Genomic DNA, 23,927 nt, shown 5'->3' on the forward strand with positions numbered 1-23,927 from the left:
AAAATTATTTTTTTAAAAAACGGCTCCTACAATTTTCGAAAATTTTTTTCTAAAAATACCTTTTTATACAAGAAATAAAATGGCATATTTATTTTTTTTTTAAGATAATTTAAAACGGAGTTTTATTAATTAATAAAACAGATTTAATTTTTTTATACTACTTATGAAATTTCTTCAAAATATCAAATTTTAAATTTCTTGTATAAAAAGCTTTAACATTATAGTTACTTTAAGCATAAGAGCAAGTACGTGCGACCCCAGTCGTGCAATTTATTTTTATCCAAATCAGTAGTCGAAAACTGGAATTTACTTCAAAACTGATTAAAAAAACATTAGGTTACTTTAACCACTAAGATTTAATATTGTAATAAGATAAACATATTTAAGACGATAAAACATAGCTTTTAGAAATTGCATAAAAGTAGTTTTGCAAAAAAAAATTTAACGGTGATGTAATTCGACGCCAAAACTCTCAAACAAACGCGTTTTTGACCTGTTTTTATTCAAATATTTCAAAAAGTGACGTGCCAGTGTAACATACAAATTCTTTAGAAAATTATGGTTTGGTTGAAAATCTATTTTCGTTGCCGACCAGTGTTATCTACTGCTTAGTACTTAAAGCTACTTTGAACTACTTTTTCAATTATAGCAAAAGTAGTTCAAAGTAGTTAGCAGTAGATAAATATTCCCAAAGGAACGCAGCTATTTAGAAACAGTTTTTCCACTTAGAAACTCGATTTTCAAAAAAAAATAACCTAAGTATGAACGTACGACCTAGTGCTCCATAATTTGCTTCATTGAACTTGTTTAAAGAGTTATTAAATCATTCTATAAAGTCTGGAGGAAATGATTTAACTTCGGAAGTTCATTATAACAACGATACGGATAGCTTTGTCAAAAAAAAAAAAACACACCAAGTGTTAAATTTTATCTATCTATAAAAACTATAATAACTAAAGCTAATTCGTCGAAGAAATACATTTTTTAGGGCCAATTTTTCAATAGTCAGATAAACCTCAGTTAGAGCTTATTCTTAGGTATAAAAGTTTTTTTTATATTGACATTTATTCTTCTGATAGTCTAAATTACGATTGAAAAATCACGGCTTAATCAAACAAAGCTGCTGCAATATGGCTACTAAGAAAAGCTTATTTCTCTCAAGAATGACTTAAAGATTATGAATAAGACTTTTATGTGTTTTGCTGTATCTTGTAATGCCGACTTCTCATGAGTCGTAAACCCCAAAGTAAGGCTCTTGTTGACTCTGTCCATGATTCTAGGTTATAAGGCTTTGTTGTGTGAAAAGTCTGCTTACACCATCGCTAATAAAAGAGACGGCTCTTATGTTTGAAAACTTTTTTTGTTTTTAAAAGAATTTGTCATTTTTGAACTCAAAACCATTTTTAAAAAGTAGTAAGCGCTATAATAGTATAGCGATACAAAAAGTTTGATCAATTTAATTAAACACGAAACACAATCATTCGTTAATCTTAATATCCCCAACAAACAATTGTATTCATCAATTTTTTTGTGGCACGAAAAGAATAAAAACTGCACATTTCAAGCTTACGATTACGAAATTCAATACAACTAGTTTACTTTTACGTAAAGCTCCATATACTTACTCGATTAAAGTTCTTAATAGAGAGGTCATTTGCTTTGCATTTGAGAGTTGTGACTTAAGTATGATATCGAAGGCTAAACTTGAGATCAGCCTACAAGAGTCACTAGCATGCAAAGTTTTTAAAAGGTTGGCGTCGTCTCATAAATGTATGCGAAATACTTCATTTACATTTTCAAATGTGGGTAGTAGCATTAAGGGCTTCTAGTCTTTTTCCGCACACCAATTACCTGGTATACCTACCTTGCCATCACGGTAAACAAACGAACAAAAAAAAAAAGTAAAGAATAACAGGGAATCCATAAAAGTTTCGATTTAGTTTTCTTTTAATTCTTTGCGCCTACTTATATATTAGATTGTTGGGTAGGTAGGTTTTCAATGGTTTCTTTTTTTTTTTAATTGAGGGTGGTCAGTTCTAATTACTATTATAAATGTCTTTTTTCTGTTCAAATTGTGTAGAGTTCTAGGGTGGTTAAACAATAGATACATGTTTTTAAATACCTCCCCACACATTTTCGAAAGGTATAGTAACAAATTCAACACACATATTGAAACTTAAAAAAAAAAAAACAAAGCGTTCTCAAGTCGTGCTTTTTAGCTTGGACATGTTTTCTTTTATTTTTAATAGTATTACAGTCTTTTGAATGAATAAATACTTATGTATGTACGAGTAGCTATATGAAACTATATGCAAGGAATTTATAATATTAAAACTTTTTTTCTAGAGCAATACTTAAATTGTTCTAAATTTAGTTTTATTGACATTTTAGAATTAGCTTTACACCTAAAAGATCAGCAAGGTATATGTATGTAATAAAAGAACAACAAGGAAACAAAAATATTTGTTTGTTTAATTAATAGAATACGAAATTAATTTGGGATAGACAAATCATGTATAGATGGTGATTTCTCGGCTAAGATGGTTTTGCTTTTGAAAATTTCATTTTATTTCACTTCATTTAAGTTCTGGGTTTCGAGATCATAGAACCACATGTGTGAATTTAAGACTTAGTACCTATATAATTTTGATAGTTTGTGAATAGTCAACAAAAATCAACTTGTTTCAATATTTAGTCAGCGGTTATAGCAGAGGAAACCTAGAGGGTCACTGTGACGTATACGTAACCTTTTTTTATTATACTATTCTTGAGTTATTATCTAATCAGATGAGTTGATATTTCCTTGTTTGGGTTTTCAAAACATTAAGTAGTTTTGATTAAACGATGCAGTATGAAAGGGCCAGTTAAAAATGTAAAAAAAAGTATTTACAGCTCAAGAAAAAAAAATTATGAAAGTTTAAATAAAATGGGCATTTGAATAATATTTGAATTTATTTATTATACATTTTAAGAACTTTTTAAATTTAACAATAAGAAAAAAACATTTTTGCTTGATAAAATACTCTTATTTACGATATATCGTTTAAAAAAATAATTTTTCCTCAGAGAGATAGAGTTAAACATGTTAACTTATCACAAAAAAAAAAAAAAAAAATGACAAATGAAATCAACAACCATTCCTTTGTTGCAAAACTATAAACGGTTCTTCCATATATCTATTTACAGAATATTCTTGAGAAATTTAACCCTGGTGCTAGACAATTGATAACTGCTGGGAAGGCGTACTTGAAGGCTTTACATGGTATATTACTCAATATGAGATCTATTTCAATATTGTTTCGTGGCTTGAAATTTGAGTACACATTTATTATTCTTCCGATATAATAAACTATTTAAATTTCAAGAAACTTGAAGATATACAAATACATTCATGTGTTTAAATTATTTCTCCTTAGGTGCTGCTTCAGCTTCAAGAATGTTCAATGAGGCGTTAGCAAAAATTGCTATGAATGCCCAACAAAGTGGCACTGGAGATATTGGTAAGTACCTAGTTATTTTTGTTTAAAGATACATTTCAATTAAATGAAAATAAAACAAATCTATTAAAAAAAGGTTCAGCACTTATGAATGTAGTCACAGTGTACAAGGAAATCCAAGATCAACAGATGAACATTGTAAGTTAAAACAATTATATACGATTGTCTTTTAAACAGTATTATTTTTTTTCTCTCTCTTTTTTCTTGGAAAAAGCTTAAGGCATTTTATGTTGACCTTCTCGTGCCATTAGAGACAAACTTAGAAAAAGATACAAAAGTCGTTCAACATGAACAAAAGAAATTTTTGCAGCAACATAAAGTCAGAATGGAAAGTTATCAAAAGGCTATATCTACAATGAAGAAACAACGTAAAAAAAAGAATAGTCCTGAGAATACAGAGAAAGAAATCAAGGTATGTACAAAAGTAAAATTTGAGCAATAGGAAATTAATTGAATTCATTATTTTGCAAATTAATTTTATTTATTTGTTAGTCAAATTCACTTCCTTGCAAATCAAATTCACCTTATGTCAAAATATTTTCTTTTTATACAAAATCCTTTATATAAAAAATTTGAATTTTTTTTGCAATTGAATTACCTAGATAATTTTTACAAAATGGTGAATTTATTTTGCAAAAGGATTAATTTTATTTGTAAAGGGGTGAATTTTATCTGAAAACTATGCAGATTCAAAATGGATAAATTTAATTTTTCATCAACATAAAAAAAACTTGCCTTTAGGCGTAGTTTTTTGGTCAATGTTCAGTTTCCAATTCATATCCTATCCTATAGCAACTCAAGCTTGGAAGATGGTTTATGTGTACCTACTTTTTAATTTTTTTTAGGATTAAACTTTAACTACATTATATGTCCTTTGTTAAAAAAATGGACACTTAAACAACATTTAATATATTTTTACTTGTAGAGTCTTCAACTTTTGGACGACCAAAAAAAGAAACTTGATAACTTTTGCGAGCAGAGCTATAAAAGTGTAGGTTTTAATTTTATAAAAGAATTTAGTGAAACTTACGTTACCATCAAACATTTTCCAGGCAATGACACAAGAACGTCGTAGATATGGTTTTGTATTGGAAAGACAATGCTCGATATCGAAACATTGGATGGCTTTTTATGCCCATGGAAAGAGTGTCATCGAAAACAATTTAGATAATTGGCAAGAAGTTGCTTCTTCAAGAGAAGTTATTCCCACAGTGTATGACACTAACTTTTTAAGACGAATGGTATAGCTATAGCATATTCAAATTATTTTAAATTGACACATTTATTTTAAAACAAAATATTAATTCAAAAGGAAAAACTAAAAGAGGATGAAAGTCATTCTGGTTCATCAATGCTGAAAAAAGCTAGAAGTGTAGATGCCCCTTATGGTGATATGAGAACACTCAACGAACACAATTATTCGCAAAATTCTCTGCCTCGTGCCAAATCAGACTTCAATTTAACTGCTTCAGCATCAAATATTAGTGAGTGCAGAAGCTAACTAAAAAGTTTGCTTCTATAAAGCCATACAGATGATGTCTTTAGTTTCTGTAAAGCTTTATAGAAGGAAAATTTGTTAGTTGAGTAGTTCTTCTTTTTTTCGAGTATTTTTAACTGTGAATAAATTTGTTTTCCTTTAAATTAGGCAATGAAAATTGGGATCAAAGGCCCGTTGTTAAGGCTTTATATGCATATATGCCATCTGGAGAGAATCAATTACCATTTGCCGAAGGTGATAGAGTAGCTTTGGTCGGTTCAAAAGCCAAAGGTTGGCAATTTGGTGAAAACTTACGAACCCAAATGTTTGGATGGTTTCCAATTGCCTATACAAATGCCGAAAACAATGAAAAGAAGCCCGATCGCGACCGTGATAGTAGTTATGAGAATGTACAATTTGATCGTAATGGTATGCGAAGTTATCAAGAATATCTTGCAAATCATCAACAACAAGTAGAAACTGCTGCCGAAAGTGACTCTACATATCGAAAGAGAAATAATAGTGCAGATGAATCATCACCAACAAGAATGTTTGGTGATACCATCATGTTTAGAAATCAGAAGAAAGTAAGAACCTTCAGTACTCGTATAAGCTTAAAGTTACAGATAATAATAATTCTATTTTTATTTTGAAGTATCGTGGTGTCACAGGAGGGAATCCAAGGCCAGGTCCCCCACCAACATTGCCAGCACCAGTGCCATCGGGTAGCAATTCCAATCGAATGCTAAACTTATCGCAAAGCTTCTGTTTGCCCAATGGACCTCCTTTGATAGAGAGAAGAAAGCATAAGAATCAAAATGGACCACCACCAACACAGGTTGGTTCAAGCAAGCAAAACAAAACCTTAACTTTACAATTAAAATCCTTTTTTTTAAACAGCCAATGATGCATAGTAACCAAAAGCATCTGCGTGAGGGAACTGCCAAAACTTCATTGCATAGTAGTAATGATAGTGGTTTTGCAAACGAACCTCCGCCTCAACCAGAAGTTGATTACTCAGATGAGGAACATTCAAATAGAGTACCAATAAGGTAAGTGGTGGTAGTTGATTTTTCACTTAAAAAGTCTGGTAGTTTTTTCAGAAGTGTCATTTGCTTTTTATGAGCGGAATAAAATTGGAATTGTATTGCTTTTTTATTAGTTAATAGTAATTTTGTAATTAATGTCTTCTACGTTGTTGATGTGAAATAACTCTGACAAATTGCAAAAAAAAAAACGTAAATATCAATAACATATTTCTCTAACGCCCAATTTATTTATTCACACTCCATTTAATTTAAAGTCGCCAATTGAAAAATTTTTAATGGAGACTTTAAATTAATATAATGGAGAGTTTATAAATTCGGCCTTAGCTAGCAAACAGAATCAACAACCCTGAAAATTTTTTCTGTGCCTGAAAAGTTTGAATGATTTATTTGTACCATCAGCAGCGTATTAAGGTTTATGTATTGTAAAGAGCCTATCTTTTGAAAATATCATTGTGAATTAATGGACGCTTTAAGGTGTTTTATAGGAGTAAGTATTTAAATACGATGAACTGACCCCAAAAATTACAAAAAGTGTTAATATTTTTTACTAAAAGTTCAAAAATTACAGCACAATTCCATTTCATTCCCGTTCATTTTTTTTTTTTTTTGTTTGTTTGTTTTTATTTGTTTTTCATTTGTTTTGTTTTATTTTTTTTTTGTTTACTTTTATGCATTTTCGTCGTGAATTTCATACATTCATTTTGTACCCATGTCCCTACATACACAACATATTTTCGAAAAACAACTCCAGACGTCGAACCGATGCTAGTTACAAGTCATCCCGTGAAGTTAACTCCTGGACATTAAGTAGAAACTTCAAAAGTGGCATTGATAACGATAAAAAAATTTCAACAATACTCAGAAAACCCATGAAACAATCGGCAAGTTTTGAAAATATCATTGCAAGTGATGATGAAATTTTGAATGGAGGAGGTATAAAACGCACAAAGTCATTTTGGAGATTTGGCAAGTCGGATGAGGTACTTGCCGGTATGTCATTATGGCGTCACAGAGATCTTGTCCAATTACCTGAACCTGAAGTCGATGATAAAACATTGGAAAGACTTCAGCCAAAATTAGAAAAATCACAGAGATCTTCTACAGATGTTTTAGAACAAAATACTTCTTCCCGCCAATCGGTATCATCAAATGAGACAAAACAACGAAAAGAAAGTTCTTCAACTGTCGAGAATTATGAAGAAGAAAACATTTACGGAATTGCTCCAATGAATGAAGACACTATTCAAAGAAAGTACAATTCACATCAACAGCAAAAGCAACATCACAGTTTTCAAGAAAAACACATGCCAAAATCTAGAATGAAGATAATGAAGACCATTGAAATCGACATTGAAAACCCTTCAGATGCAGAGCGGATGAGTACTTTGAAGCATGGCCAAACTAACGCCGAATATAGAGAGACTGCACAGCAATCTGTCAGTAGAGCTCATCAAAAACAATCAAAAATCCAGTCAAGTACTAGTTTAAGTAATGGAAAAGTTGCAAAGAAGGTCAATAGTAAATCTAGTACTGGCAAGCAAATTATTCAACAAAAGATCGCTACCAAGCCATCACGTGAACAGCAGCCCTCTTCCGATGATAGTGAGGACAACGATGATGATGACGATAATGGTACATTGAAAATGAGTGATGTAAATAATTTTTTCGATGACATTGCGGCACAAGAAACTGGCATGGTTATGAAAACTGTCAAACGGCAGGACATTCTCAAGCAATATTACACCAGTGAAGACGAGGAATCTGATGGCGATGTAAAGTCAACAAGTTCTGATCCATATGATTGTATAGTTATCAATGATCATTTAGTTCGCAAAGACGAAAAGAATCGAAGGCAGTTGGTCAATTCTTATCAAAAACAAATGGAATTTCAGACTTTTAGATCTGTTCCAAAGAAGTCAGTTGGTAATAATAGCTCGAAGCCTAGTACGCTAAACAATAGCAGTGCTAAAAGTGATGAACACAAGAGAAATTCGGAATCATATTTGGTGGAGTCAAAGACAATTGGTCAAACAGCCACAATTTTGCCACGTACTAGACTCATGAAATCTAGCAATTTAACACTTGAGAAGAATTTAAAAAAGAACAAGGACAATAATTCTAATCTTAATGCGGAAAATGGGAAAAGTTTTTCAAAGACATATGGTCCGTGGTATGATTTTTGGGACCACCAGGATCAACAATCTGAAGACCATTCGATTCAAAATTCAAAAATTATTAAGAATTAAGTTTTTTACATTTATTTTATTTTATGAGAATTTTGTAACAAATTTATTCGAAGTTAGTTATTTCGCTGTATAGCAGAAATATGAACAAGAAACTTTTACAGTATTCATGCAGTTGTAAAAGTCATTCAAGTGTAACTTAGATGTCTCTATCTTTTTTTATATAATCGTCAATTAATTGTTATATAAAAGAATTATTCAACTGTTTACTAACAACTTGACATTTATTTGAACAGTTTCAATTATTCGAATGTTCTTTATTATTAGATTATCCTATCAACAACTTTGAGAACATCGTTTGTTTTTTTTTTTTTACAGTAAATACAATCTTTTAACGATTATTTAGTGTGCAAAAAACACAACTTTTGTCAAGCATTTAATTGATTAAGTTGAAGAAAAGATTTAAAAAAAGTTGCTCATACACCACAGTGTCCATTAAAGTTAAAACATTAAATGTGGTTAAAAAAATGTAGTTTGAGAACAATATCACCATAAAAACCGTGGTAAATTAGTTTCATGGCTGGTAATTAGCGAAATGATTGATTTCGAATATTTTTGACACATAACTTTGGTATTACATCTTGACTCGAAAAGTTATGACTCTTTCTGAAATTCAACGAATTTGAGGGAGTTGAATAACATGATTTCTTACTCGTTCTTTCTTATGGATTTTTTTTAAAGAGTTATACATTTTGGGGTACCCTATAATATCAGATAAATAAACTCACATTAGACATTATATAAATATTGTATATTAAAATTACCGTTAGATGCTTTTTTGTATTATGTATTTTTCTATTGTTTTTTTTCCTTGTATAATATGCAATATAAATATTTTATATATATAAGTAAAATTGTTATATTTGTTGTTTTGTAATGCTTTTTGTTTTAAGCAAGTGCTAAAGTCTATTATTATAAACATACTTAAATGAAACTTATTCTACATGCAGTGGTTAAAATATTAAATTAATTAAATTTGGTCTAAAAATCAAGTATTCTTTATGTTCTTTTATTTTTCTAGAAAGGGAGGACGGTTTAGCAACATTTATATAAATTTCTGATACCAAAAACCGTCCTAAAAGCTCAATTTACATCTCCCTGTCTCTCTCTACGCATAAACACTATAAGAACATACAACACAAACAAATTGTAAAGTTATACAAATTACCTCCCCGCAAATAGATTAAGCTCTTCCTACTCCATTTCTCCAATAAGGTTTGCCACATACAAATATAATAAATACCTTAACTTGTGATTTATTATTTTTTAATTTTTATTTTTGTACAAAGAAAAACAAAAAAAAAAATTTATTTGTGTGTTTGCTTCTGAGAAATAATGGAATTTTTTTTGGAATTTATTTATTAAATTTGATTTCAATTTACAGAGCATCACAGTTTGCAACAGTTAAGCTAAGGCATACTAAAACAAACGATCGATCAGCGCCGATGATTTATAACAACAAATAATGGAAATTGATCAATTAAATAATAATGTTATAATTTTTTTTTATAATAAAGGAAATATAAATAAAAAATTAATAATATACTTTTAGTTGATTTAAGAGGTTTTATTTTTATTATTATATTTTATATGTAACTGGATGCAGTTGTACTGAAATGTACAAAATTAAAAAAAAAAAAAATAAATAAAATTAAAGCAGCACTCAAAAACCGATTTTTGTAGCTCCCATACAAAATTTTCTTCAAAGCTAAAATTTTGGAGAGGTACCTAAAATAAAAAAACAACGTGAAATTGGTGAATTTGTCTTGCGTTACAAATAAGAAATGAGAATCAGGCAAAAGGAATTAAAAAAAAGTTTAAGGTCTGGTAGCAGATTGAATTAAATTTTAGCTCCCTTAAAGAAATTTCTCCAAAATTTAGCCGAGTTAAAATTCATTCAAGAATAACAATAACGAAGAAAAAATAACAAAAATAATATTAATAATTAATTAATTAATAATAATAATAATTAAGTTAGTTAAATTTGCAAATACTTTTTAGTTTTGAATTTTGATGTAGATTCTATGTGAAACAAACAAATTTTAAAATACAGGACATTTATGTCGATTTGCATGTGTTTACATTTACCCCAGAATATTTTTCATATTGGGTAAATGTAAACAACGTATTCTGGGGGTAAATATAAACATATGTTTTTGCTGAAATTATTGGTTTAAAAATAAAGTATTTATAGTCAATTACAATTGGTAAAGTGCCGCGGAGTCACATTTTAAAGTAGCCAACACCATAATTTTCAGTGGATGATGTTGCAAAATCGGTCTTTACGTAAAAAGAAAAAAAATATGACGTTCAGAGCTGCTCAGGATGCATATTGGGTGCCTATATAAAGAATCAAAGGAAGAAAACAAAAAATTTTATTGGACTTTGAAAAAGATTTTGTCAAATACCTTCTTGAACGTTTTTCAAGTCGTTATCCATTATGATAAAGAGAAAATCCTAAATTTTAAACCACCGTTTACATTTACCCCGAATTTGTAAAAAAACACGAACACGGTGGGGTATTTGTTAACATGTCATATTTGACAGTAATTTAAACAATTGGGGAAATATTTGTTTATATTTATAAAGAAGAATTGCCATCATTTCATATTAGCATTTGAAGATACCATTTAAGTTGTTCCGTGAAAACATATTAAAATCTAAAGTCCAAAGAAAAAAAAGACATGAAATTGTTTACATTTACCCACATTGACCCTATACAAAAAAAGGAAAACGCTATCGGCAAAGTTTTGTTGACCTGGGGTCGAATTACGGCATACGTTCGTTAACGAATGGTTGCTATGTGTCCCTATCGTTTTCTAATAATTAAATAGAGATAGAAATAGTCAAAACGTTAACGTATGATCGTAATCGTGTGCCGTAATTCGACCCCTGTCTCTAATTTGTAAAATTTATTATTTGTAAAGTTGATTTCTACCAATTCGACCCCAGTGTGTTTTACAAGTACATACCAAGCTTTTGCTACTCGCCGCTTGGTGTCGTCGTAATAAATCATAAACCATCCCTGTGTTTGTTATGAAAATAAAAATGTCAAAATTGACATTTCATGAAATTTTTTGTTTACCGGGTTATTTTTCTCGAAATGAGTGATATTTCTGTTTAAAATTTGTTTTCCTTATCATTTTTATCACAATGGCCAGTAAATCTATTAAACATATATCACCATTGATATATTTGGTAGCTTCAATTCCAATATTCAATAAACTTTATGACACCACAAAGTCTGTTATTGACGAAGAGTTCCATCTTCGCCAGGGACTCCACTATTGTAACAAACGCTTTTCTGAGGCAAGTAACCAAATTAAAGATAGAATTCCATATAAAACTGACTTTGTCATCTGCAGTGGGATCCTAAAATAACAACATTTCCTGGGTTGTACATCGCCTCCATCATTGTCATTCCATTCGATATGTGCAATGTCTATGGTTTGCGTTTGGTGTCATTGCTAGCGTCGACTTGCAACGTGTATCTTATTTTTAAGATAAGAGAACGATTGACAACGCAACAGAATACTATTGTCCTAGCTCTAGAGTCAATATCGATTTCTCTACTGCCTCCGTTGTATTTTTTCAGCCATTTGTATTACACTGATGTCTTGTCGATGACATTCTTCCTTTCCATGTATTATTTTTGGAGCAAACGATCCTATAGTCTTTCTGCTATGTTCGGTATGATTTCTCTGGGGGTCATTCCGTAATTTTTAAAATGATAATCAAAAAGACGAATATCATCTCATAGTTTGAGAATCTTTAAAGCTATTTGAAATTATGCCTGATCCAATATTTCCTAAACAGTTTATATAAACAAAAGTTTTTATATCCTTAGAAGTCATATTAGTCTAGGTGAGCTAGTGGTTGCATTTTAATCGGGTGGCCAGGGCTCGCCTCCCTAATTTCTACAAATAAAATTATAAAATTATAAAATTATTTAAAAATGTGTAACAACCACTATACGCATTATCCAAAATTGTATTCAACGTATATAAGTTTTGACTTTTGGATCATTAAAAAAATTCATATCAGTTCAGCGCACTTATTTTGGAAAATGAACATTTTCAAAAATGTAACTCAAAAACTAATGAAGCTATCGACTTGAAATTTGAAGCAAATTACTCCTTAAATCATTGGCCACAACATGAACCTAAAAGTTGAATAAAATTTGTACAGTAAATATTTTTTTTCGTTTTTTTGATTTCTAATTTTTATTTTTCATTTAAAAAAAATAAATTTAGGTTCATGCAATGCGTACTAATATCATCTAACGGAAAAAAATTTCCTTTTTGATTTAAGATGATTTCCTGGATCTGTACATTGCACGGCGCAAACTAGAGGCGTCAACTTTGAAAGGCTCCAGAGCCGCCATTTTGTTATTTTTTTCATTTCAAAAAATTTTTTTTCAATTCTTGATAATGTCAGTAATATCTTGTCTTTTTCCAAATTTCAATAAGTGCTTTCAGTTTTTCATAAAAAATAGTGAAAAAGGTGTCGTCTGGAGGGATTTCCCCCCTTAAGCGTTTTCTCAAGTAAAAAAGCCTTCTCAGCTTGAGCGAATGCTTAAGATATTTCTCTGTCTGAGTGACGACTATGAATTCCGCCCCTAGACTAATACGACTTTTTAAGGATATGAAAACTTTTATTTATATAAACTGTTAAGAAAATATTGAATCAGACATGACTTCAAACAGCTTTAAAGATTCTCAAACTGTGAGACGATTATCGTCTTTTTGATAATCATTATAAAAATTAAGGAATCACCACGGCTATTGTTCAATCTTTTTCAATCATAGTTTTTTTATTTTTAGGAGCTTTGAGTGTTCTAGTGAGACAGACCAACATTGTGTGGGTAGTGTTGTTCCTTGGTATTTGCTTCCTAGATGAGCTGGTCGAGATGTATGCCTACCGTCGAGGAATCAAAAGAAAATCCACAATTTCTCTGTGTAGTCCGAAGGCATGGTGCGGACAAAATTGTTTACTCTTCTCTTATTTAATCTAAATTCCATTTTAGACTTTGTTTAATATTGCAAGTTCGTGGGGAGTAGTCCTGCAAAGTATCGTCAATACTCTAAAGCACTTCTATGGATACATTGTGGTTGTTGTTGTTTTCATTGGATTTGTGATTGCGAATGGTTCAATAGTTGTTGGAGATAAAAGTGCTCACGAAGCTACTGTTCATATTCCACAGGTTAGCAACACAAATTAAGTTTATGTCCCCCCAAAATCTTACATCTTTTATTTTCAGCTCTTTTACTTTGCAGTTTTCACATTGATCTTTGGAGCACCTGTGTTGATTGAAAATTCAAGACAAATTCTTCTAACACTGAAGAGATCATGGAAATTGTGTGCAGCTTCTGCGATACTATTTGCCATTATTGTTGGATTCAATACAATGGCGCATCCTTACTTGCTAGCCGATAATCGACATTATACATTTTACATCTGGAACCGTTTCTATGGCAAATATGAATGGTTTAAATTTATTGTTATACCAGTTTATGTAGTAGGTTTGAATGTGATACGTTCATCGACAGCGCATTTATCGAGTGGTTTTCAACTAATGTTCTGGATTGCATGTTTTACAGCTCTATGTGGCCAGAGATTACTAGAGATTCGTTACTTCCTTATTCCATTTATGATTTTAAGATTGAATTTGAGAATTTGGAAGCGAAAATATATCGTTTTTGAATTAATATGGAATTTAATGATTAATTGTTTTATGTTTGTGATATTTTTCAAAAAAGAAATTTACTGGTCCAATTATAACGAACCTCAGCGGCTAATATGGTAGAATCGAATTATGTAATTTTATGTCAATAAACTTACTTTGTACATAACTGTTTAAATTTTATATACTTGGACCTATGTGGCATCAGTGGCGTAGATAGCTTTTCGCTAAGGGGGGGGATAGATCTACAACATAGTTCGCACATTTTTTAAAAGTTTTAATGCTTCTTTGTATTATTTGTATTATCTTTAAACTGGAGAAAGTTCTTTCGGTAGTTGACGTTAAAGCCAGCAGTGTAGCTAATATCTTTAATAAAATATTATGTATATTGGGAAAGCTTTCTTCGGGGGAGCTATCGAGCGCTTCCAATGAGTTCTTAGAGGAAGTATTATTCCTTCTGATCAAATATCTTTACCGAGTTTTTAACACAGAGAATAATATGACCACCTAAAAACTAACATATTTTCTTATTGAACTGTTTTACGAAGAAATCTTATTAAAATCACGAATTTATAAGGTTTTTCCACAGAGATTTATTATTATTTTCATGGAGAAATAATCTTTTAAAAAATTTAGTAAAAATTTCATATTTTTATCAACTTGCCACTAGAACAAAAATTGTGACCAATTTTTCTATAGTGAGTTGAAATAGGTGGCAAGAGATAGAGAGTTGAAGTCTTCAGTTCGATCGCCGACATGATTGTATTTTTTTTTCTTATTTAAGCAATCGGGTTTTCCTAATTGTTTTTAAATATGCACTTGTAGGGTTTACAAGTGCATATTTAAAAACAATTAGGAAAACCCGATTGCTTAAATAATATTTTTTTCTTGGATGAAAACTATAAGAAAATCTAATTGTTCTATTTTATGTGGTCTAGTTTTCTCTGTGCAAGAATAGAAGATGGTCATGCAGCCAAATGTTTGGTAAAACTCAACAGTTTCATTAATTTGTTTAGCTACTTTGTCTATTTCAGACGAAGAATTCTTGGAAAGAACCGAAAACCCTTCTAGTATATATGTTTTCATGGTTTGTACATTTTTCTCCAAGGCCTATTACATAGGAATCGAGAAAGGGATTGAAAACAGTTTTACGAAAATATTCTTTTCTGTACTTTAAACCGAAAGGTTCGAACAATTCATTTGTCGCTTAACTATTCTCTTATGTTTATCGCCAATGTAGAGCTAGCTGGCGAAGCTTGTTGGTTGCCCAAATCCACAGCGGATTGTAGCCGCCTTACGGCGGCGGCGCGGGTCACCCTGAGGAAGTAAGTTAGTTATCGCCAATGTCAGCTATTTTTTCGCATCTTCAAACGCTTTCGAAAGTGAGTCGTCTTCTGCCCGTTTAATTTTAAGTTGATCGCTTTAATCTTTGGCGATATCCATAGCTTGGACCAAGTCTAAATTCACTCTTTAAAACTCACGACTTAATCGCAACGAGAGTTGGTAAACCATTCTTAAAACCTTTAAGCTATAGTCAAGAACTCGAAATCCATAGCGTTTTTTAAGTTCTTTGCGTCACTTTCCAATGATCTTATTTGGTCAAGAGTCTCGAACACAAACGGAAATAGCTTGATATTTTGATATCTATCGCGACAGATTCAGGTCCTGTGAGTACTAACTAGACTTAATTCAAGTAGGAACCTAGGAACTAAATTTCGGAGTGCGTTTCTTTAACTTATTTGTTCATGACTGTTTATGTTACACAATTATCGATCCCAATAGGGGGGATATATCCCCCTGATCCCCCCCCTATCTACGCCACTGTGTGGCATTGAAGAGAATATAAGTGTGAAGAATGAGGTAAGTGAGGAATGAAATTGATGTTTAACTCTGCAATGAATTTGCCGAGAGATAGATTAAGAGAGTTAACAAATAAATAGTCTAGGTAAAGAGTTATTTTGTTGATTGTACTAGTTATCTTTCGTATACATTTACCGTCTGGTCAACATTTTGAAAAAATAAGGAAAAAATGTTGAGAAAGAAAACAGTAGAAAGGCATTTTTGTTCCAGACAGGTGGGAATTTTTTGCACAGTCGATTTTAGAATGTCGAAAAAATAGCAAGTAATTTAGTAATAGTGTGTGGAAAAAATAGACCTATTTAAAATGTAGGCTTTCTATAAGATTGATTGTGGAAATAAGGCAACATTTCTGAGGAATCATTTTGAATGGAAATCTGTCTCAGTTTTCATGGCAACATGGAAGCTAATGCATTTGGTGGGACGGTGCAAAGTTTCTTTAAATCGAAAAGTCTTTGAAATGCTACTAAGATTCAATTAGTAAACAGGCGGAATTTTAATGCAAACGAGATGAGCTGAAATTAAATTTTAAAATATGTAGTCAAATTTGATTTTGTTACCAATTTTTTATAATGCTGAGAACAGCTCAAGAAATTGTAATATGTATTTTTTAGGAAACTTGAAACAAAACCAAATATGGATTAAGTGAGGATTACCACTTAGAACAAATAAGAATCAGCTCTTGATTCGCTTTCATTTGCCAATTTAAACTTTAACGTTTACTGGTGGCGTATGTGGAATATTTTATTCTACAAAAAAAAAAATTTACTTTCATGTTAAAATAAATTTGTAATTCTTTTATCTAAATGCCTATACACCTATTCACTGTGACCTCATATCTGCAAAATAAGACTTATTTCGAGGAAAAAATGTTTGGATGCAAATAACTCAACAACCAGACGTCCAAGAAATGTTTGGTTTTCAGTTGTGAATAGAGCTTAAAAAGACCTCTCATTTGATGTTTCACTCGATGGATTTGGAGGAAATTTTTTAAAATGAATTTTTTTTTCGAAAATCTGAAAAAAAATAAATTTGTAATATTTTTACCTAAATGCATGTGGAAAGGTCCCACTGTGAACTTATATCTGTCAACCAAAACTTTTTCTAGTCTTTGATCCAAAAATATCGCTTCGGAATGATTTCGATCGCAAATACATCAGCAACCAGACCTCCTGGAAATTTTTTGTTTTCAGTTATGAATAGAGCTTAAAGAGAATTTTCATTTGATTTCTCATTCGATGGATTTGGAGGAAATTTTTTTAAATGGAATTTTTTTTGGCAAAGGGTTAGCCTTGATTTTTTCTCGAAAATCTTAAAAAAATAGATTTGTAATTTTTTTAGCTGCATGCATATGCCTATTCACCGTGAACTCATATTTATAAACCAAAACTTGGTCAGCAAATATCTCTCTCCGAATGCACAGTGTGTCGAGTCCATACAAAAGTTTATCATAAATACTTGCAGCTAAGTTTTTGGAGTTTTAATATCTTTTTTTGTGTTTTTATGGCAGGAATAGAAAAAAAAATTACAAATTAACAAATTAAACAACCTATTACTTTTTTTTTTAGTATAATTTATGAAATTAACATTTATTGAAGAAGCCACTTGTGAGCAAAATTAATTTTTTTTTATATATAAACAAAAATATACTTTTCGTAAGGTTTTTGGTGTCAGAAAAATTCTATCATATCACGTTTTTGAAATATTCCCGTTAGAAAATCTGAAATGTCGTTTTTTAACAGTTTTTGAGGCTATGTTCTTGAACGTGGTGATTTATATTAAATAAATTTGTGACAGTTTCTAAAAGAACTAAATGTTTTCTTTTAAAGCTCGTTTAAATCTTTTCAATATCTTTTTTCTACTTTGAGAAATCTTAAGTTGAATTCAACTTGTTTTGTTTATCTTCTCTATACAAAAAAATCGTATGTTTATTTGCGTTTCATAGCAAATCTCGAATAGTTTTTTGTCAATCGATTTCAAATTTTGAAAAAACGTTTTATTTGCATTTTCGTAAATTCTTATATCGGCGAGGTTGGTAAATACGCTATAATACACAGCAAAGCGTGGCCGGGTCAAGTAATTACATTAAAAATTTAGTATGCAGAAAAATATAATTTTTTTCTTGTTGAAAACAATATTTAAAATATTTTTAATTACATAAACAGCTTTTTGTTACTTGTGTATGGCTAAAAATTATTAAAAACATCGATTTTTTCATTTTTGTGATCCCCTTGAAGATGTTTCTCAAAAAATGAATTATTTTGAGTACTTGACTCGTAGCACATAAATGTGAATATCTCTGGTAATCGCAAACAGAAGCAGACCAAACTTTGCCAATATTAAGTATAGGCCTAAGGCAAAATAATATAAAAAAATTATCGATATGATTTTATATGTTTTTTTTTTAAATTAAGTTTAAAAATTGATTTTTTTTTTTTGGCCATTTATCAAAGAAATTTTAATAACTCATATATAAATTTATAAATTTAATTTTTTTTGTTATACGTTTTACAACAACACTCAAATAAACAAAATAACATTAACAAAATTTTTCAAACAATTACCAAACGTGAAATATACACTCTCAGATTCCCATAAATTCCTCAAAATATTTTCGATTTCCGAGGTACTCAAGTTTCGGAGCTTATTTTGAATTCATAACCTGGGTTATTTTCTAAGATAAATATGTTTTCATATGAGTTGACACTTCTAAAATATATTTTAATAGCAAAAATATTAATTTTTAACAAAAAAAAATTGATTTATGATAAGGGGACGACACACTGTGAATGTTAGGAAAAAAAAGAAAAAATTGTTCCACATACGCCACAGTGACCCAACATGTTTAAACTTATTTTGATTTTATAAAAATTGATTAAATGTGTTCAATCGCTGATTTAATATTGAAAACAATTGATTTGTTTATTCTTGTGAGAGCCAATTTTTCAATAGCCAGATAAACCGCAGCTATAAGGTTTATTCCTAGGAATAAAAGTTTTTTTTTTTGTATTTACATTTATTCTTCTGATAGTCTAACTTCACATAGATATTTGGTTTATCAATCAATAAATGCAATACAAATTATTCATAATAGGTCACACGTTAAACAAAAAAAAAAAAAAAAAACAAATATAAATTTTTCCAAGTGGTTCTCTAACCTTTAATAAGTACCGGAAATTTGCCCCCAATTTTTTTTTTTATAAGGAACAAATGCTTCTTTAATGTGAATATTTATATAAAAAAGATACATTTGCCGCTTGAGCTTTTTTTGTGTTCTTTTTATGAATACAATTCACGTGATTTTATTTTAGCTTACAACCTTGAAGCCTGCTCTCACTCCCAAAGATTATCAGAATTAACTTAGTGGGTACTATAGGTGACGAGTCTATTATTCCATAAAAAAAGCTAAAACACCTCTCTACTCTTTGCTGGGAATTTAATTTCGTCCTTTTTTGCTTATAAATGTTCTACCAAAAGTTGTTAGCACGAAATTCAATTCACGCTTTTAACTGCTTTTCGAACAGTTAAATCCCCCAAACTACATTCATTAAATGTATATATTTGACTTTCGGTAGACAAGGTATATCGGTTTATTGAATTTCATGTATTCATCGTTTGAACAATGATTTGCCAGGATATAGGATGCATGTTACTGCCTTACGGGTGGTGTCTTATGTTAAACGTGTCGTCGTCGTCGTGTGAAAATGGAATCACGAAAACCCTTGAGAGAGTGCCAAAGAAAAAAGTATATTTTCATAAGTGAATTAGAAATTAGTTTTTTGGCTGGTACTCAGAAAAGAATCGAAAGTGAACGTTAACAGTTGTTGACTGCTCCCAAAAAAGTTTAACCAAAGGAATACAATTTGAAATGGATATTCAGTTTCGGGCTCAAGGTGGAAAACCAATTACTCCAGAATTGGCAATTGTTAGTGAAACTATAACAAACTTTTACAATTTTTTAAGAGTTCAATTTTAATATAGGACCTTCGACAGTTGATTTTTGGTACGGCAGCTGTGCCTGTTAGATGTGAATGGGCTACAACAGCTTTGAATTTCGCTCCTCCAGGAGAAGAGCATGCATATGGATTGGTATCACCACGCAATGCTACTCGAGGATTATTGTCAGCTCTTCAAGGATTTATATTGAAAAATTTGCTCTTTAAGCGAACATTACGTGGCTCAGGAGCTCCTTCAGCTGCAGAGTAAGTTGATTATGTATGTGAAGAATTTGGATGTAATCTGAATGGTATATATATTTGGTGTTAAAGGCTGTTACGTCCTAACGAAGCTCAACAAATCGATGCCCTTATTACATCAATGGTCGAGATTTTAGCTCAAATATCAGAAAACAACAAGTTTATTGTAGCTTTACCCGGCGAAGAGTCCTTTATTGCACATAGTACCACTTACTTTCAGGATACGATTACAGAAAAGGTTGAACGAAGACATTTTTTCTAAGAATTCAATTATCAATTTTTCGTGTTTAGCTTTATTTGTTCCAACTTGAATCCAAAGGATCCTTAGAAATTTTCTTGAAGAACAACATACAATTTGTAAGCTTGTTTAACTAATTTTTGATTATTATTTAAAAAAAAATGTAATTCTGTATTATCAAGTTTACGGCAGAAGACAGTCCAGGTGCCTTGCTGTTTCTTTACAGTGCAGTTTTGACAAGGTCCATAGGAAAGTTAGAACTAACATTATTTGACATTTTTTGCAAAACTTAACAAATTATTTTTTTAAATTTAAGAATTCGTTCAGACCTCGATAAAAAAGGTGCTGGAACAGTATCTTTGGTGGGAAATAAGGAAGAGGGTTCATTGAATATCGTGACACTCTTGTTGACTGGGAGGGCAACTCCCTACATTCATAATGGCGTAGTTCATGCTGGTGATGAAAATAATTATGTAATTTGAAATTTTTCCAAAATATCAAGAAAAATGATTGAAAATTTGAATTTTGTAAAGGCTGCTCCACAATATGGAACCTTAAACCGTTGTTCTATTGGATTACTTCTTTGGGAAAATGAAAAGAAGCAGGTAGATACTGATGTAAGTTCTAAAGTTTCTTGTGATTAACTTTCATTAATAGACATCAGTTCTACAACCTGGCTCACGTTTAAAAACTCCACATCTTCCAATATGGATAACAAGTTGTGTGGGACATTTTGGAGTTATTTTCAACAACAATCAAGATCTGCTAAGAAACTATCATGCTGAAAGTCGTTTCGAGTTGGTTTACTACAGTTGTTCGGGTAATGAAGTTACAATGACAATTGATAACAGAGGATTAACAGAGTTTTCTGCAACAACGGCAAATCAAGCAGTGGAAAGTTCTTCAAGTCTTTCGGGTGCAGCTCCAGCTGAGGTTAAGGAAGAGACCATAAATACACCACTACAACATTTGATTCATACCAAGTGGGAAGATGCTTCAATTACTTTTCATTGTCAAACTTCGGTAGTGCGTTGCCTATTCACCAATTAAAATACCTTCTAGTACTTTAAACAATTGCTAAGATAATTATGTGAATTCGGTTTTTTGTTCCAATATTTATAAGCCAAGAATATGATTGCTTTTGTGCATGAGAATTACATTATAATTACACATAGATAGCAGGTATATTTATAATCGCATATTAGCACTTTAAAATTTTAAATAAATATCTATGCTTAAAAAAGTAAATTCAACATTAATAAAAGCATCAAGAATATTTGGACTATTTCTTATTTCTATACATGGTTAAATACCTGGTTCCCGAAAAAATATAAGGAAACATTAAAATTTGATTTTTTTAAGGAATGTCGTCAATAAACTGGTTTCTTTACTACATAATTTTTCGTGAGGCCCCCCCCCCTGGGTTGTTACCTTGACTGCCCTAAAGCTATGTACGTCCCTGAAATTGTACAAGAAACTAAGGTTTTTTTTGTAGAGTAAAATATTCCACATACGCCACAGTGAACGTTTAAGTTTAAATTGATAGATGACACAAAATGTAATTTCTTATCCCACCGACTAAAAAGGAGTTAAGTCATAAATGCTATTTTGCCAGAAAATGCTAAATGTTTGAATAATTTATAAAAGTCGATGAGTTTTTGTGCTTTAAGGCTTGGCCACACCGGAGGGTATGCGGTAGAGGTACGGGTAGCGGTAACGATATTTGTATGAAAAAAATTCCACATCTGAACGTTGATATGTCAGTTTGGAATTTTGTTCATACAAGTACCGTTACCTCTACCCGTACCGCTACCGCATACCCTCCGGTGTGGCCAAGCCTTTAATCCGTATATTTTTTAGGAAAGAGTTTTTATCTAAATTTATGTTTTTGACCAATACCAAATGAAAGCGAATCAAGAACTGATTCTTATTTGATTGAAATCCGAAAAGTGCAATTTTGTGACTTTGGCCAATTGTAAGCGTGGTCCGCATATATTGGGTGCTTTGGCATTCGGTGGTAAGACGAGGACTTCAGAGTTCGACTGGTTGAAAGATGGTTAAGCTGATGTATCACTCGTTGAATTTGGAGACATTTTTTGTACTTTTTTTAGGCAATTTTGAAATTTTTTTCGAAAATCTGAAAAAAATAAATTTGTAAATTTTTTTTACTTAAATGCATAGCTCTGTTCACTGTGAACTCATTTCTGAATTCGTTATTTGAAAAATCGTCGAGTGTAGACCCTGGCTAAAAAAAAACTACACATTAAAAAAAAATATATACAAAACCTCTCTAACATCCCTGTGCATGAATTTTTATTTTTTCATTTGACATGTGTCAAAACGACATTTCCGGTCAAACAAAACTGAAAGCTTTTCTTGTCTTCCCGCGGAGTCTTATCAGCTTCCTTCAAAATTCAATTTCAATTCAAAATTCCAAAACTATGTCCCTGTCTTAAACAAATCTCCAACAATTACACACCGACATCCTAAATTACCTTACCAAACGGAGTCGAACAATGTCATGCCACAAATTACACATTTGGAATGAATTCACAACCCAATACCATCACCAATATGCCGATTTTACTCGAGAATATTTGAATATATTGCGAGAATATTTTCTCCCAAAAGTTTCCACTTACCATTTGACATTAATCCAAAGAAGAAAAATTGAAATCTTTGCAAATCATAATGGTTTCATGAGAACCGAAAATGGTTTCCAAGAACAGCCTCCGTTGACTCATCTTCCAATAGAAGAAATTCACTTTTGTACTAGCAAAGAAGAAGCTCAGGTAAGAGCTTTATCCAATTCATGAAATCAGTAAACTTTGATAGAAAATCCTTTCAAGATAAAAGGATTAGCTTGCGTTCTCGAAGAACCAGTGTCAATTCCTACTCCCGATCAAAAAATAAGAGTCTGGTTATCGGCGGTGAACTCAACAGATTATGAATTAGCCTTGAACCGTTTTCTACCAAACCGGGAACTCAAATCAAGACTGACACAATCCCACATTGACTTCAAAACGACGGGGAACTATCCCCCAAACTCCGACGATAGCCCAAAAAATCATCGCCTTCCAAACCGACTCCCATGAACTATCAGCCCACTTAAATAAATTTTAGAAAAATAAAGTTTCTTGTTTTTTGTCCATGGGTAGGGCGTTGAAATCTTCAAAAGATTCTATGAGGACCGGAACACGTGTGCTCAATGCTCATAGATATGTGGGACTCATTTATCAACTATCAATTGATAGTTGACAATCGTAATAGGGTAAACAACCATGAATGGTGGTACAAAATGAAGATAAAGATTCTTAGACGAGTACATATGCTACCAGTTTTGGTTGATTAACGACAAGAATTAAAGTGAAAAACGGTTGTTATTTGTAATTTTAGGACAGTAAAAATAATGGACATTATAAGCTCACTTAATGCATTGTCGAATGTTTGGATGCACTTTTTCTGAGGTGTTGAATGAACTTATTCGTCATTAGCATCAGGAAAATCCTCACCCCTCTTGCGTACAACCTGACTAGTTAGGCGATTGAAAAATCACCGTGTAGAAAATTTTGTTTTTGCAACAAAAATGGTCAAAATGCAATTACTCCTTGAGAGTTTTATTTTTGACATAATGCGTAGAATACGTATGTAGGTATAGAAAATAATTTCAATAAATAGTTTCAATAA

General features: G+C 31.2%; 4 protein-coding genes across 8 annotated transcripts in view; all 4 read left to right on the top strand.

The window, feature by feature from the left end:
* LOC129919783 (brain-specific angiogenesis inhibitor 1-associated protein 2) overlaps positions 1–9,779 on the top strand; it is a 28,275-nt gene extending 18,496 nt beyond the window's left edge. The window contains exons 1-12 of one of the 5 annotated variants that reach the window (XM_056000829.1): positions 2,577–2,742; positions 3,187–3,262; positions 3,417–3,500; positions 3,574–3,635; positions 3,712–3,909; positions 4,423–4,488; positions 4,550–4,738; positions 4,810–4,981; positions 5,143–5,561; positions 5,630–5,812; positions 5,875–6,026; positions 6,775–9,622. In XM_056000829.1, the coding sequence (XP_055856804.1) occupies positions 3,437–3,500; positions 3,574–3,635; positions 3,712–3,909; positions 4,423–4,488; positions 4,550–4,738; positions 4,810–4,981; positions 5,143–5,561; positions 5,630–5,812; positions 5,875–6,026; positions 6,775–8,269 (3,000 nt within the window). In that variant the 5' untranslated portion in view covers positions 2,577–2,742; positions 3,187–3,262; positions 3,417–3,436 and the 3' untranslated portion in view covers positions 8,270–9,622. Of the gene's footprint in view, positions 1–2,576; positions 2,743–2,825; positions 2,873–3,186; positions 3,263–3,416; positions 3,501–3,573; positions 3,636–3,711; positions 3,910–4,422; positions 4,489–4,549; positions 4,739–4,809; positions 4,982–5,142; positions 5,562–5,629; positions 5,813–5,874; positions 6,027–6,774; positions 9,623–9,650 lie in introns of those variants that run through there. The other 4 variants (XM_056000830.1, XM_056000828.1, XM_056000827.1 and 1 more) reach the window with 4 other exon arrangements.
* A 1,585-nt stretch (positions 9,780–11,364) lies between these two features.
* On the top strand, positions 11,365–14,118 carry LOC129919788 (putative Dol-P-Glc:Glc(2)Man(9)GlcNAc(2)-PP-Dol alpha-1,2-glucosyltransferase). Its single transcript, XM_056000840.1, has 5 exons — positions 11,365–11,575; positions 11,632–11,956; positions 13,090–13,235; positions 13,293–13,469; positions 13,527–14,118. The coding sequence occupies exons 1-5, from the start codon at positions 11,420–11,422 to the stop codon at positions 14,070–14,072; spliced, it is 1,350 nt and encodes a 449-aa protein (XP_055856815.1). The 5' UTR covers positions 11,365–11,419; the 3' UTR covers positions 14,073–14,118.
* Positions 14,119–19,490: 5,372 nt separating this feature from the next.
* Positions 19,491–21,309, top strand: LOC129919789 (inactive ubiquitin carboxyl-terminal hydrolase MINDY-4B). The gene is made up of 8 exons (XM_056000841.1): positions 19,491–19,731; positions 19,788–20,008; positions 20,075–20,240; positions 20,294–20,359; positions 20,423–20,493; positions 20,557–20,713; positions 20,774–20,845; positions 20,898–21,309. Exons 1-8 carry the CDS (start codon positions 19,675–19,677, stop codon positions 21,288–21,290), a joined length of 1,203 nt encoding a protein of 400 aa, XP_055856816.1. The 5' UTR covers positions 19,491–19,674; the 3' UTR covers positions 21,291–21,309.
* A 1,271-nt stretch (positions 21,310–22,580) lies between these two features.
* On the top strand, positions 22,581–23,372 carry LOC129919792 (uncharacterized). Its single transcript, XM_056000846.1, has 2 exons — positions 22,581–23,032; positions 23,090–23,372. The coding sequence occupies exons 1-2, from the start codon at positions 22,757–22,759 to the stop codon at positions 23,333–23,335; spliced, it is 522 nt and encodes a 173-aa protein (XP_055856821.1). The 5' UTR covers positions 22,581–22,756; the 3' UTR covers positions 23,336–23,372.
* Positions 23,373–23,927: the final 555 nt, after the last annotated feature.

Source organism: Episyrphus balteatus, chromosome 4 (assembly GCF_945859705.1).
Source record: "Episyrphus balteatus chromosome 4, idEpiBalt1.1, whole genome shotgun sequence".
In the NCBI taxonomy this organism is placed as follows: domain Eukaryota; kingdom Metazoa; phylum Arthropoda; class Insecta; order Diptera; family Syrphidae; genus Episyrphus; species Episyrphus balteatus.